Source organism: Chlorocebus sabaeus, chromosome 28 (genome assembly GCF_047675955.1).
Source record: "Chlorocebus sabaeus isolate Y175 chromosome 28, mChlSab1.0.hap1, whole genome shotgun sequence".
Taxonomy (NCBI): domain Eukaryota; kingdom Metazoa; phylum Chordata; class Mammalia; order Primates; family Cercopithecidae; genus Chlorocebus; species Chlorocebus sabaeus.
In genome coordinates this window covers 13,431,735-13,445,620 of record NC_132931.1, presented here as the reverse complement: position 1 = coordinate 13,445,620, position 13,886 = coordinate 13,431,735, and the positions used below count along the sequence as shown (strand labels likewise).

General features: G+C 49.3%; 1 protein-coding gene across 1 annotated transcript in view; it reads left to right on the top strand.

Moving 5' to 3' along the window:
• The window catches only part of MYH16 (myosin heavy chain 16), a 40,635-nt gene that overhangs the window by 15,701 nt on the left and 11,048 nt on the right, over positions 1–13,886 (top strand). The window contains exons 10-18 of the mRNA XM_073012791.1: positions 899–1,144; positions 2,306–2,423; positions 4,676–4,803; positions 5,663–5,859; positions 7,325–7,457; positions 9,876–10,092; positions 10,832–10,968; positions 11,064–11,167; positions 12,458–12,650. Coding sequence (XP_072868892.1) covers positions 899–1,144; positions 2,306–2,423; positions 4,676–4,803; positions 5,663–5,859; positions 7,325–7,457; positions 9,876–10,092; positions 10,832–10,968; positions 11,064–11,167; positions 12,458–12,650 — 1,473 coding nt within the window. The remainder of the gene's footprint in view (positions 1–898; positions 1,145–2,305; positions 2,424–4,675; positions 4,804–5,662; positions 5,860–7,324; positions 7,458–9,875; positions 10,093–10,831; positions 10,969–11,063; positions 11,168–12,457; positions 12,651–13,886) is intronic.

Genomic DNA, 13,886 nt, shown 5'->3' with positions numbered 1-13,886 from the left:
GGGCACAGCAGGCCACGCAGGGCCAGAGAGGCACTGAGGCTGGTTAGGAGGCAGATGGCCGGGGAGAAATGTAGGCACAGGTCTTTACTCTGGCTCCCATGGGAAGGAACAGGTGAGACAGGGTGAACAGGCTCCTGACTGGCCAGTCTGGACAATCTCAGTGGACTGTGGAGCTGATCCTAGTTGTCGGTACCTGGACCTGGAGTGATTAGGGCAGGAATATAGTGAGTAGAAATCTGAGAGCCCAGCCAGGTGCGGTGGCTCACGCCTGTACTCCCAACACTTTGGGAGGCTGAGGTGGGTGGATCACCTGAGGTCAGAATTCGAGACCAGCCTGGTCAACATGGTGAAACCCCATCTCTACTAAAAACACAAAAAACTAGCTGGGCATGGTGACAGGCACCTGTAATCCCAGCTACTTGGGAGGCTAAGGCAGGAGAATAACTTGAACCCAGGAGGCGGAGGTTGCAGCAAGCCGAGATCATGCCACTGCACTGCAGCCTGGGCAACAAGAATGAAACTGCTTCTCAAAAACAAACAAAAAAAAAGGACATCAGTCATTAGCTTAGGGCCCACCCTAATCCAGTATGACATCTTAACTAGCTCCCTCTGCAAAGACGCTATTTCCAAATCAGGTCCCATTCACAGGTACCCACGGTTAGGACTTGAGTATATCTTTTTGGAGGGTACAATTTAACACACAACACTCCCTAAACAATTCCTGTGGGCAACCCCCGCCCCCCCAAAGGCTAAGCATTTCAAGCAGGACTTCTTTTAGCGAGGTACAGGAAAATCAGGGAACAGCAGGAAAATCAGGAAACCAGAGCAGCTGGGCGGTGTCCACCCCAAAAAGGCTGGCACTGGCCATTTCTGCTAAGCAGCTCCTCTTCTACCCTAGATCGAGCAGAACCGCAAGCGGGAGGCTGAACTGCTGAAGCTGCGGCGGGAGCTGGAAGAGGCCGCCCTGCAGAGTGAGGCAACGGCCTCCACGCTGCGCAAGAAGCACATGGACTCCATGGCCGAGCTGACAGAGCATGTGGAGAGCCTGCAGAGGGTCAAGTCCAAGCTGGAGAAGGATAAACAGGTCATGAAGGCCGAGATTGACGACCTCAGTGCCAGTGTGGAGACGATACAGAAGTCCAAGGTGAACAACCTAACTGTGGGCCGGACACAGTGGCTCACTCCTGTGATCCCAGCACTTTGGGAGGCTGAGGCAGGAGGATCGCTTTTGAGAGGCCAGGAGTCGGGGACCAACCTGGACAACATAGCCAGACCTCGTCTCTTCAAAAAATAAAATTACCCAGGGATAGGAGCATGTGCCTGTAGTCCTAGCTACTCAGGAGGCTGAGGCAGGAGGCTTGCTTGAGCCCAGGAGGTTGAGACTGCAGAGAAGTGAATATCATTGTGCCACTGCTCTCCAGCCTGGGCAACAGAGCGAGACCCTGTCTCTAAAATAAAATAAAATAACCTACCGGTCACAATGGCTTACGCCTGTAATCCCAGCATTTTGGGAGACTGAGGCAGGTGGATTTCCTGAGGTCAGGAGTTCAAGACCAGCCTGGCCAACATGGTGAAACCCTGTCTCTACTAAAAATACAAAAATTGCTTGAACCTGGGAGGCAGAGGTTGCAGTGAGCCGAGATTGTGCCACTGCACTCCAGCCCGGGTGACAGTGTGAGACTCTGTCTCAAAAAATAAAAATAAAAAATAAAAATAACCTGTGCTTCAATTTCTTCATCTATAACATGAAGACAATTGTCATACTCCCCACCTTAAAGTGCTATTGTGAGGGCTGCAATAGTTTCTGGCACATAAGAAATGCTCAAGAGGCCAGGCACAGTGGCTAATGCCTGTAATCCCAGCACTCTGAGAGGCTAAGGCAGGCAGATCACTTGAGCCCCGTTCAAGACCAGCCTGGGCAACGCAGTGAAACCTTGTCTCTACAAAAAATAAAAATAATTAGCCAGGTATGATGGCATGCACCTGTGGTCCCAGTTACTCAGGAAGCTGTGGTGAGAGGATGGCTTGAGCCCAGGATGTCGAGGCTACAGTGAGCTATGATTGCATCTACGCGCTCCAGCCTGGGTGATAGAGTGATACCCTGTCACAAAAAAAAAAAAAAGAAAAGAAAAGAAAAGGCAATGGTGAGCCATTTGGGGTTTCTGAGATAGGGGCATTCTAGAAGGACTAAGCAGGTAGCCTGGGAGGCACACAGGAGGAACAGGGCAAAAATCAATGGGGAAGTAGGGAGGGCTTGGCCTCCCCGACCCGCAACTTCCCTACTGAGTTCATCCTTCCTGAGCAGATGAATGCCGAGGCCCACGTCAGAAAGCTGGAAGACAGCTTATCAGAAGCCAATGCGAAGGTGGCAGAGCTAGAGCGAAACCAGGCAGAAATCAATGCCATCAGGACCCGCCTCCAAGGTGAGCCGTCTCCGCCCTGAAGCTTGCTAAGGAGCAGTGCATGGAAAGGAACTGGGATGCTCAAGGAAACAGAGCTTTCTTGGCCTTGGAAGATTCCCATCCAAACCCCTCGTGATGAGACGAGGAGATTTTATTCCACCTGCTGAATATTCCGAGTAACATCTTTACAATGCAAAATAGGGAACACAATTCAACGCATTTTCGTATCCGTTCTCTCACCTTCCCGGTGAGATCGGCAGGAGAGGCATTCATGCTGACAAAATACAGTTTTCAAACATTTTTAAACATGACCCACATACCAATAGAAAGCGAACATGCGTCAAGGATTTATTTAACTCCTTAATGAGGGAACCAGAAAAAATGGTAAAACTGCCTTCAAAGAGCATTTGAAAGGCAGAGATTTCAGCTGGGAAAAGAAATGCTAAAATAACTTTGCTAAGTTAGATGCAGAACTCGTTAATATCCTATAGGACAATAGTACTGTAACCTCGGGTTTAGTTTAGGGTTTGTTTTCCCCGCTGCCGGAAGAAACACACTTTTGTCATAGAGATGCATCTTTGCATCTCTGTAACAAAAATAATTGGCAATTTATCCGTGTATAAGTTGATTTCTAACTTTGCAGAAGCTGTGCTCTAATAACACAGGGCAAACAGTAAGTCAAACAAAGGCACATTTCTGTAGAGAACTAAATAGTCTGCAGGTGGGCCTGTTAATGCTCCAGTGTAACATCAAGAGAACTTGCAGGCATCCTTTCGCCTTATTTCTCACGTGTGGAATTCTTTGACAATATCCTGGCTGCGTGCGGTGGCTCACACTTGTAATTCCAGCACTTTGGGAGGCCAAAGTGGGAGGATTACTTGAGGCCAGGAGTTTGAGAACAGCCTGGGCAACATAGCAAGAACCCTATCTCTACAAAACAATTTTTTTTAAATAGCTGGGTGTGGTGGTGCACACTGGTGGTCCCAGCTACTTGGGAGGCTGAGGCGGGAGGATCACTTGAGCCCAGGAGTTCAAGGTTGCAATGAGCTATGATTGTGCCACTGCACTCCAGCCTGGGCAACAGAGCAGGACTCTACTTCACAAAAAAAAAAAAAAAAAAAATATCGGGCTGTGCGCAGTGGCTTGTGCCTGTAATCCCAGTGCTTTCGGAGGCCGAGGTGGGCAGATCACTTGAGGTCAGGAGTTCGAGATCAGCCTGGCCAATGTGGTGAAACCAGGTCTCTACTAAAAATACAAAAAAAAATTAGCTGGGCGTGGTGGTACATGCTTGTAAGCCCAGTTACTTGGGATGCTGAGGTAGGGCAATCACTTGAATCCGGAAGGCAGAGGTGGCAGTGAGCCGAGAGCACGCCACTGCACTCCAGCCTGGGTGACAAGAGTGAAACTCAGTCTCAAAACAAAACAAAACAAAACAAAAAAAACGCTGGGTGCGGTGGCTCACACCTGTAATCCCAGCACTTTGGGAGGCCGAGGTAGGCAGATCACGAGGTCAGGAGATCGAAACCATCCTAGCTAACACGGTGAAACCCCATCTCTACTAAAAAAAAAAAAAAAAAAAAAATACAAAAAATTAGCCAGGTGTGGTTGCAGGCGTCTGTAGTCCCAGCGACTCAGGAGGCTGAGGCAGGAGACTGGTGTGAACCCAGGAGGCAGAGCTTGCAGTGAGCCGAGATCGCACCACTGCGCTCCAGCATGGGTGACAGAGCGAGACTCCGTCTCAAAAAAAAAAAAAAAAAAAAAAAAAAATTCAATATCCCCACTTGATGGATAAGAAAAGTGAAGCTCAGTGAGCTCAGTGACTTACAGGGTAGAACTGGAAATCCTTGCTTTTTCTCTCGGGCTCATGAACTTCTTCCTGGCCTCTGGCTCCAGTAATCATCCCACAATTGACAGGAGTGTAGGTTCTGGAATGGTGACAAATACGTTTTACAAAGGAAATAGTCTCTGTCCCACTGTTTCTCCAAACTCCTCCACTGCATCTCCTGACATGTAGGAGATGGGGGTTTCATTATGCGAGGCCCCTAAGTCCATGCAGGTTACCTGGATCTTGGTAACCCTTGAGCACTTGTCTTTCTCCTGGGCTCACTTAATTTGGAAGCTAGAGTGGTGATCCACCATGCTCCCCATTCCAGTTCCATTGGCCAAGTCACCATATTTATTGGGTACTTTAGGAGCAATGCCCTGGGGAACTTAGGATCTGGCTGGGGAACCAGTTCTTCATCCAATATTTCTTCCATGCCCTTCTCACCCAGCTGAAAATAGTGAACTGAGCAGGGAATATGAGGAGTCCCAGAGCCGGCTCAATCAAATCCTACGGATAAAGACATCTCTGACGTCACAAGTGGATGATTACAAGAGGCAGCTGGATGAAGAGTCAAAGGTTTGTTTGGGGGTGGGGTTGCGGTGGAGACAGCTGCCTCCTTAACGTTACAGGTTACAGCTGGGTTTGGTGGCGCATGGCTGTAATCCCAGCACTTTGGGAGGCCTAGGTGGGAGGTTCGCTTAAGGCCAGGAGTTCAAGACCAGCCTGAACAACACAACAAGACCCCCCCCCCCAACCCCCGCTAACCCCATCTCTACCAAAATAAAAAATAAAAAAGTTGGCTGGGCGTGGTGGCTCACGCCTGTAATCCCAGCACTTTGAGAGGCGAGGGTGGGTGGATCAGCTGAGGTTAGGAGTTCGAGACCAGTCTGGCCAACATGGCAAAACCCGGTCTCTACTAAAAATACAAAAATTAGCTGGGTGTGGTGGTGAGTGTCTGTAATCCCAGCTACTCGGGAGGCTGAGACAGGCGGAGGCGGAGGTTGCAGGGAGCTGAGATCGCACCATTGCACCCCAGCCTGGGTGACAAGAGTGAAACTCAGTCTCAGGAAAAAAAAAAAAGTTTCCAGGTATGGTGGTGTACACCTATAGTCCCAGCTAAAGAAAGTTACAGATTATGAAGATGTCAAAGGAGCACAAAAAGCATTTGATATCGTAGCAAGTAAAAAAGCTAACTACAAAACTGTAGGATGTGATGTGTACAACTAAATGAAATTACATATCCTTGTGGACAATAATAGAATGAGAAGAAGTCACAGGATGAAAATTAAAACCCCAGTGGTTTGGATTGTGGGATCGTGTGTCTTTTCCCCCTTTCACCTGCCATCACTGCTGCTCCAGTGTTATGTGTATCTAAGTGGTGGTCCTGTGGGCTGCGGAAAGCCCCCACGGGCCCCTGACACGCTGGTCCCCACAGTCTCGCAGCACCGCCGTGGTGAGCCTGGCCAACACCAAACATGACCTGGACCTAGTAAAGGAGCAGCTGGAGGAGGAGCAGGGAGGCAAGTCGGAGCTGCAGCGCCTTGTATCCAAACTCAACACCGAGGTCACCACCTGGAGGACCAAATACGAGACCGATGCCATCCAGAGGACAGAGGAGCTGGAGGAGACCAAGTGAGTGTGGTCCTCCTGCTGGGAGAGCCAGGCGGGCTGGGCAGGTGGCGCTGGGGGCCTCACCACCATGTCAGTCACTGCTAAGGCCAGGGCCAAGCCCAGGAGAAGGACGTTCACAGGCTCCTTTAAGAGGAGGACAATGTGTCTGGACAAAGGAGCCTGCTCTGTGGGCCAGAAATGGTGGCTCAGGCCTGTAATCCCAGCACTGTGGGAGGCCAAGGTGGGAGGATTGCTTGAGCCCAGAAGTTCGAAGCCAGCCCGGGCAACATGGTGAGATCCTCATCTCTACAAAAAATTACAAAATTAGCCAGGCATGGTGGCATGTGCCTGTAGCCTCAGCTACTTGGGAGACTAAAGTGGGAGGATTGCTTGAGCCCAGGAATTGGAGGCTGCGGTGAGCAATGATCGAGCCACTGCACTTCGGCCTGGATAACAGAGCAGGAGCCTGTCTCTAAAAAAAAACTACAAAAGTGGACACCTGAGGAAATAAAGGGGGACAAAGAGTGTCTCTGGGCCTCTCTCTGGTGTAAAAGGAGGCTGGCCTGGATGCCCCTGGGCCCATGCATGCAAGGAAGCCCTGTGAGTGAGCCACCCTGGGTCGGGAAGCAGAGGGGATCCATGACAAGTTAAATCAAAGAACATGGTCAACTTAACAAACTCCTCTATAGACTTTTCTGGATTCTCTGAAAAAATAGTCCAATTTTTTCTTGTATAAAGCCAAATTAGACAGAAAATGGCACATGTGCTCTAAGTGTTTCCGGGATCCCAGCCTGCTGGCTGGTCCCATCCATCCACTGAAATTTCTGCTAATATGATAGCAAATAAGGCATAGTGACTTCCAGCTGATGCAATACTTTCATCTAAAGCTCTAAGCTCTTTTTTACCTTGAGCCTAAATTTGCCTTCCTGTGACTTCCACCTGTGTCCTCCAGGCCTTCCTGGGCTGAACCTAAATCTCAAGCCCTAAGCTTGTCTCTGTCCCAGACACCCTCAGGGTCCCTCTATCCCCTGGCTTAGACCTTTGCTCCTGTGTCCCCTTCTCAGAGAGTCTCCCCTGAGTCTGTATTTGACACTGTCACCCCTCCCACCTGGACTGCTTGTCCTCTTCCTGGCTCTATTTGTCACTGCAGTGCTTATGTTCTACAGGGCATGTATTGCGTGCCTCCTCCCAGCTCCAGAACAAACATTTCATCTGTTAGGGCAGGTATCCTAGCCTGTTTTATTCAATGCTGCATCCCTAACACCTGCAACAATCCTTGGCGCAGAGTAGAGAAAGTAAGTGTTTATTGAATGAATAAATGAGAGTGAATGGACAGCTGTGGCTGTCCTGTAAACACTCCGCATCGTTTCCAATGTTGACACCAGAGCTTAGTACCATGCCCACCACACTCTGACCCTGGCAATGTGGAGGTGGTGCCTGTGAGCGCCTGTGTTTCCTTGACAGCCCCTCTGGCCCTCATTTGCAGGAGGAAGCTGGCTGCCAGGCTTCAGGAGGCAGAAGAAGCAGCTGAAACCGCCCAGGCCCGGGCCGCCTCCCTCGAGAAAAATAAACAGAGACTCCAGGCAGAAGTTGAGGACCTCACCATCGACTTGGAGAAGGTCAGAGGGTCAAATGCTTAAAGCTGCCTATTTACCGGGGCAGAGAGCCCACAGCAGGGCGAGGGCAAGGCTGTCACACGTCTGGGGTCATCAGGAAGAAACACATGGTTCGAGAAGGTGCAGCGCAGGGGTGCCTTCAGGAGCTTGCTGGACACGGCTGCTGCTTGAGCACGTGTTCATGAACTCTTCCGAGATCTAAGAGCACAGTGGCCCATGCCTCTAATCCCAACACACTGGGCACCCAAGGCAGGAGGATCACTTGAGCCAAGGAGTTCAAGACCAACAGAACAACACAGGGAGACCCTGTCTCGAAAAAAAAAAAAAAAAAAGAGATGGAGTTTGGCTCGTGTTGCCCAGGCTGGAGTACAGTGGCACAATCTTGGCTCACTGTAACCTCCTCCTCCTGGGTTCAAGCAATTCTCATTCCTCAGCCTCCTGAGAAGCTGGGATTACAGGTACCCGTCAACGCGCCCAGCTAATTTTTTGTATTTTTAGTAGAGGTGGGGTTTCATCATGTTGACCAGGCTGGTCTCGAACTCCTGACCTCAGGTGATCCACCCGCCTCGGTCTTCCAAAGTGCTGGGATTACAGGTGTGAGCCACTGTGCCCAGTCCCCCAAAATTTTTAAAATAAAAATTTAGCCAGGTGTGGTGGCCCATGCCTGTGGTCCCAACTACTTGGCAGGCTAAGGCATGAGGATCATTTGAACCAGGTGTTCAAGGCTGCAGTGAGCTATGATTGCACCGCTGCACTCCAGCCTGGCAGACAGAGTGAGACACTGTCTCAAATAAACAAATAGGGCCATAAGCAGGGTAAAATTTGCCCTGAAAGTTACACGATGCGGCCGGGCACGGTGGCTCATGCCTATAATCCTAGCACTTTGGGAGGCCGAGGCAGGCGGATTGCCTGAGTTCAGGAGTTCGACACCAGCCTGGACAACACGGTGAAACCTTGTCTGTACTAAAATACAAAAAATTAGCCAGACGTGGCAGTGGGCACCTGTAGTCCCAGCCACTCGGGAGGCTGAGGCAGGAGAATCACTTGAACCCAGGAGGCAGAAGTTGCAGTGAGCCGGATCATGCCACTGCCCTCTAGCCTGGGCTACAGAACGAGATTCTGGCTCCAAAAAAAAAAAAAAAAAAAAAAGAAAGTTACATGATGCACTGTCCCTGTTCCCCTCTCTCTTACACAAACTGTATCCCATATACTTTGCGTGACTAACTATTCCTACTTGCATCCCTGGTTCAAACTGAGTTGCCAGTGTCTATGAGAATTAAATAAGATTTCCACTGGCCTACACCTCCCTGGTCTTGGTCTAGATGGAACCATGATTCATGCTGGCTGTGAGGGGCCACATGCAGCCCAATACAAGAATGTGGCCGCATGAAGTGGCCACATAGGTAGAAGGTCACATCCATATGAGAGGTTTCAGAAAAAAAGTTTTGGCAAGGTGGTTCACGCTTGTCATCCCAGGACTTTGGGAGGCTGAGGTAGGAAGATTGCTTAAGTCCAAGAGGCTGAGGCTACAGTTTGCTATGATTATGCCACTGTACTCCAGCCTGGGTGACAGAGTGAGACCTCATCTCTTGAAACAAAAAAAAAAGGCTGGGCACGGTGGCTCATGCCTGAAATCTCAGCACTTTGAGAGGCTGAGGCGGGGAGATCAGCTGAGGGCAGGAGTTTGAGACCTGGCCAACATGGTGAAACCCCATCTCTACTAAAAACACAAAAAGTAGCTGGGTATGGTGGCACATGCCTGTGTAATCCCAACTACTCAGCAGGCTGAGGCAGGAGAATCACTTGAACCCGGGAGACAGAGGTTGAGGTGAGCCGAGATCACGCCACTGCACTCCAGCCTGGGTGACAGAGTGAGACTCCATCTCAATTTAAAAAAAAAAAAAAAAAGGTCCTGAAACTCAAAAAGGTTTTGCTACCCCACAAAAGAAACAAAGCAAAACTTTACAAATTAGTTGCCAGGGAGTTATGAGAAAGATGAAATCTATAGAAAAATAAAGTCTAAGAATAGTCTGTTCTGAGTTGATGTGTAATGTATATTACTACATTACAGTGAAATATATCAAGAGGAGTTAGGCCAAATGTCATAAATCTGGGAAGGCCGCTGTGGCCCAAACTCCTCATTTGACACCTGAGAGAATTCTAACCTGAGAAAATAAGGTGGAACGCCCCAGGCCACACATCTCTTGGGGGGAAGTTTTAGAACTGGCATGCAGCTCTTTGCAGACTCTCTGTTCTGTGCTTCTGCCATAGGTGTTGAATTACATTCCAATTCCCAAGGAGTCCGTAGTCTCAGGAGTTACTGGGGAAAGGGAAGGAAGGAAGAGAGGTTGGTGGGGGGTGGGAGGAGGGGACAGAGGCAGGGAGTTCGGACCCCTAGAGGCCATTTCCAACTTTCCTTAGGCCAATGCGGCAGCCGCTGCCCTGGATAAGAAGCAGAGGCTCTTTGACAAGATGCTGGCTGAGTGGCAGCAGAAGTGTGAGGAGCTGCAGGTGGAACTGGACAGCTCACAGAAGGAGTGCCGCATGTACATGACGGAGAGCTTCAAGATCAAGACTGCCTACGAGGAGTCTCTGGAGCATCTAGAGTCCGTGAAGAAGGAGAATAAGACCCTGCAGGGTGAGTCTGAGGGCAGGTAGATGGGATGGGACTGTAGGGATGGGGACACAGCCAGAGTCCCCTTCGTCCTGAGCACATCATCAGTGGAGTACCTGGCACATAGTAGGTGCTCAATAAATGTTTGTTGACTGACTAGCAAGTGCTTTGCAGAAGCACTTCAGCATTCAGCAGTGTAACTTTAGGCGAGTTGCTCAATCTTTCTGTGCCTCACTTTCCTCATCTATAAAATGAGGAAATAGCCGGGCATGGTGGCTCATGCCTGTAATCCCAGCACTTTGGGAGGCCAAGGTGTGAGGATCACTTGAAGTCAGGAGTTCGAGACCAGCCTGACCAACATGGTAAAACCCTGTCTCTACTAAAAATACAAAAAATTAGCTGGGCATGGTGGCGGGCGCCTGTAGTCCCAGCTACTTGGGAGGCTGAGGCAGAAGAATCGTTTGAACCCGGGATGTGGAGGTTGCAGTGAGCCGAGATCATGCCACTGTACTCCAGCCTGGGCAACAGAGCAACACTAGGTCTCAAAAATAAATAAATAAATAACATAAAATGAGGAAATAATTCAACCCTCCTTAAAAGGTTGTCATGACAATGAAATAAGATTATGGCCAGGCGTGATGGTTCATGTCTGCAATCCTGGCACTTTGGGAGACCTGCTTCTTACCCCAATGGAGGAATGATGGTGCCACCTGCCGTGACCCTGGAATGCCAAGTCTTATTAACATGAATATTTCTATCTCAGAGGAGATAAAGGATCTCATCGATCAGCTGGGTGAGGGAGGAAGGAGTGTGCATGAGCTGCAGAAGTTGAAGAAAAAATTGGAGATGGAAAAGGAAGAACTCCAGGTGGCCCTGGAAGAAGCTGAGTCTTCCCTGGAGGTAACCGTGGGGCCATCACCTTGGGGACTGTGGATCCTTGGCCAGGCACTGCACACCTTCTTGGCCAGAAAGGCTCATGTTTATATTCCTGGTAGGTTGAAGAGAGCAAGGTGATTCGAATTCAGTTGGAACTGGCTCAGGTTAAAGCTGACATCGACCGGAGAATCCATGAGAAAGAAGAAGAATTTGAGGCTACCAGGTACGGAGCTGGTGGGATGGGAGGCTGACTCTTGGGCAGTGTGATGGAGCAGAGTCCAGAAACCCGGGTCTCTTCCACCTTCTAGCTGCATGACATTGGGCAATTCAGGTGAACCTCGCTGAACCTGTTTCCTCATCTATGAAATGGAAATAAAGACTGTACCTCACACTACTGTGTCTAGTTTATGAACACTTTGTTTTTGGGGTTTTTTGTTTTTTTTGGTTTTTTTTTGGAGTCACAGTCTTGCTCTGTTGCCTAGGCCACAGTGTAGTAGTGCAATCCAAGCTCACTGCAACCTCTACCTCCTGGGTTCAAGCAATTCTCCTGCCTTAGCCTCCCAAGTAGCTGGGATCACAGGCATGTGCCACTGTGCCCAGTTAATTTTTACTAGAGACAAGGTTTCACCATGTTGGCCAGGCTGGTCTTGAACTCCTGACCTCAAGTGATCCGCCCACCTTGGCCTCCCAAAGTGCTGGGATTACAGGCATTAGCCACCATGCCTGGCCTATGAACACTTTAGATGTAGTATTTTAGCCATGATGGCTAATGAAGCAGAGAATCTATTATGTGCTCACTGGCTGTTTGTATATCTTCTTCGGAGAAAAGTCTGTTCTTTGCCCCTTTCAAAAATTGGATTGCTTCTTTTTATTGTTGAGTTGTAAGAGTTCTTTATATATTCTGAACACTAGACTTATCAGTAATGATTCGCAAATTTTTTTTCCCATTCTATGGGTTGTCTTGTCACTTTCTTAAAGGGATCCATTCAAACATAAAGGTTATTTCATTTTGGCTGGGCGCAGTGGCTCACGCCTGTAATCCTAGCACTTTGGAAGGCTGAGATGGGAGGATCCCTTGAGCTCAGGAGTTTGAGACCAGCCTGGGCAACATAGCAAAACCCTACTCTACAAAAAAAAAAAAATAAAAAAATAGCTGGGTGTGGTGGCATGGCCTGTAGTCCCAGTTACTGGGGAGGCTGAGATGGGAAGATCACTCGAGCCCCAGAGTTCAAGGCTGCAGTGAGCTATCATCATACTACTACACCATCACAGAATGTGATGGTTTTTCCATTGCAGCCTGAGCCACAGAGTGACTCTAAATCAACAAAATGACCTTCCTTTTATTTCCCCAAAGCATGAAATCCTCATCCCTGTCTTGTACCTTTTTAAGGGTTTAATTTCACAACATGGTGCCTAGACTCATGCTGATGCTGAGACCTCTTCTCTAGGGAGGCCTAGCACAGACTGAACAGCTAGCCCAGTATGCCAAGGTCTTCTCTGCTTGGACTTACAGGAAGAACCACCAGCGGGCAATCGAGTCCTTGCAGGCCAGCCTGGAGGCAGAGGCCAAGGGCCGGGCAGAGGCACTTCGGCTCAAGAAGAAGATGGAGACGGACCTGAATGAGATGGAAATCCAGCTGGACCATGCCAACAAGAACAACAGTGAACTTGTAAAGACGCTGAAAAGGCTGCAACAGCAAATCAAGGTAGCGATCTGGGAGGAGGAGAAACGAGGTACAAGGCACACTATCATCGGTTGAGTCTGAAGGCCTAAAGGGGGCTAACTTAATGCATGTCTTCAGCCAGCATAAAGGCATAAGAGTGAGAATGTGGGGTGGCTGTCAGTCCAGGGAGCAGGAGGCTTGGGGACTATATAAAGAAGAGGCCCTCAACCACCAAAAGTCCCGATTCTGGACAACTGGAAAGATGGACCAAAGGAGGGAAACAGGAAATTGAGCTCATCTTGATTTTTATTTATTTATTTATGAGATGGAGTTTTGCTCTTGTCACCCAGGCTGGAGTGCAGTGGTGCAATCTCAGCTCACTGCAACCTCTGCCTCCCGGGTTCAAGCAATTCTCCTGCCTCAGCCTCCTGAGCAGCTGGGATTACAGGTGCCCACCACCACGCCCAGCTAATTTTTGTATTTTTAATAGAGACGGCATTTCACCATGCTGGCCAGGCTGATCTCCAACGCCTGACCTCAGGTGATCTGCCCACCTCAGCCTCCCAAAGGGCTGGGATTACAGGCGTGAGCCACCACACCCAGTCCTGTCTTGATTTGTAAAATCATTTTTTACTTATTATAAACCATTTCAGACATAGAGAAATGAAGAAGACAACAAAACTCATATACCCACTACTTGCCTTAAAAAATAAACACTGGCCAGGCGCGGTGGCTCAAGCCTGTAATCCCAGCACTTTGGGAGGCCGAGACGGGCGGATCACGAAGTCAGGAGATCGAGACCATCCTGGCTAACACGGTGAACCCCCGTCTCTACTAAAAAAATACAAAAAACTAGCCGGGCATGGTGGCGGGCTCCTGTAGTCCCAGCTACTCGGGAGGCTGAGGCAGGAGAATGGCGTAAACCTGGGAGGCGGAGCTTGCAGTGAGCTGAGATCCGGCCACCCCACTCCAGCCTGGGCGACAGAGCGAGACTCCGTCTCAAAAAAAAAAAAAAAAAAATTAAAAATAAAAAAATAAACACAAACAGAGCTGAAGACCCCTTTACAATCATTCCGTTACGAGGCTGTTCTTTACAGCATACGGAGCTGGAACCACACTTGCTAACTGGAGACATGCCCTAACCAGGTACTGTTTTTGGTGTCCAACAGTGGACAAGACAATGCTGGACACAGCTGGTGTTCACATGTAGTCCCAGCTACTCAGGAGGCTGAAGGGAAAGGATTGCCTGAGGCCAGGCTTGAGTTTGTGACCAGTCTG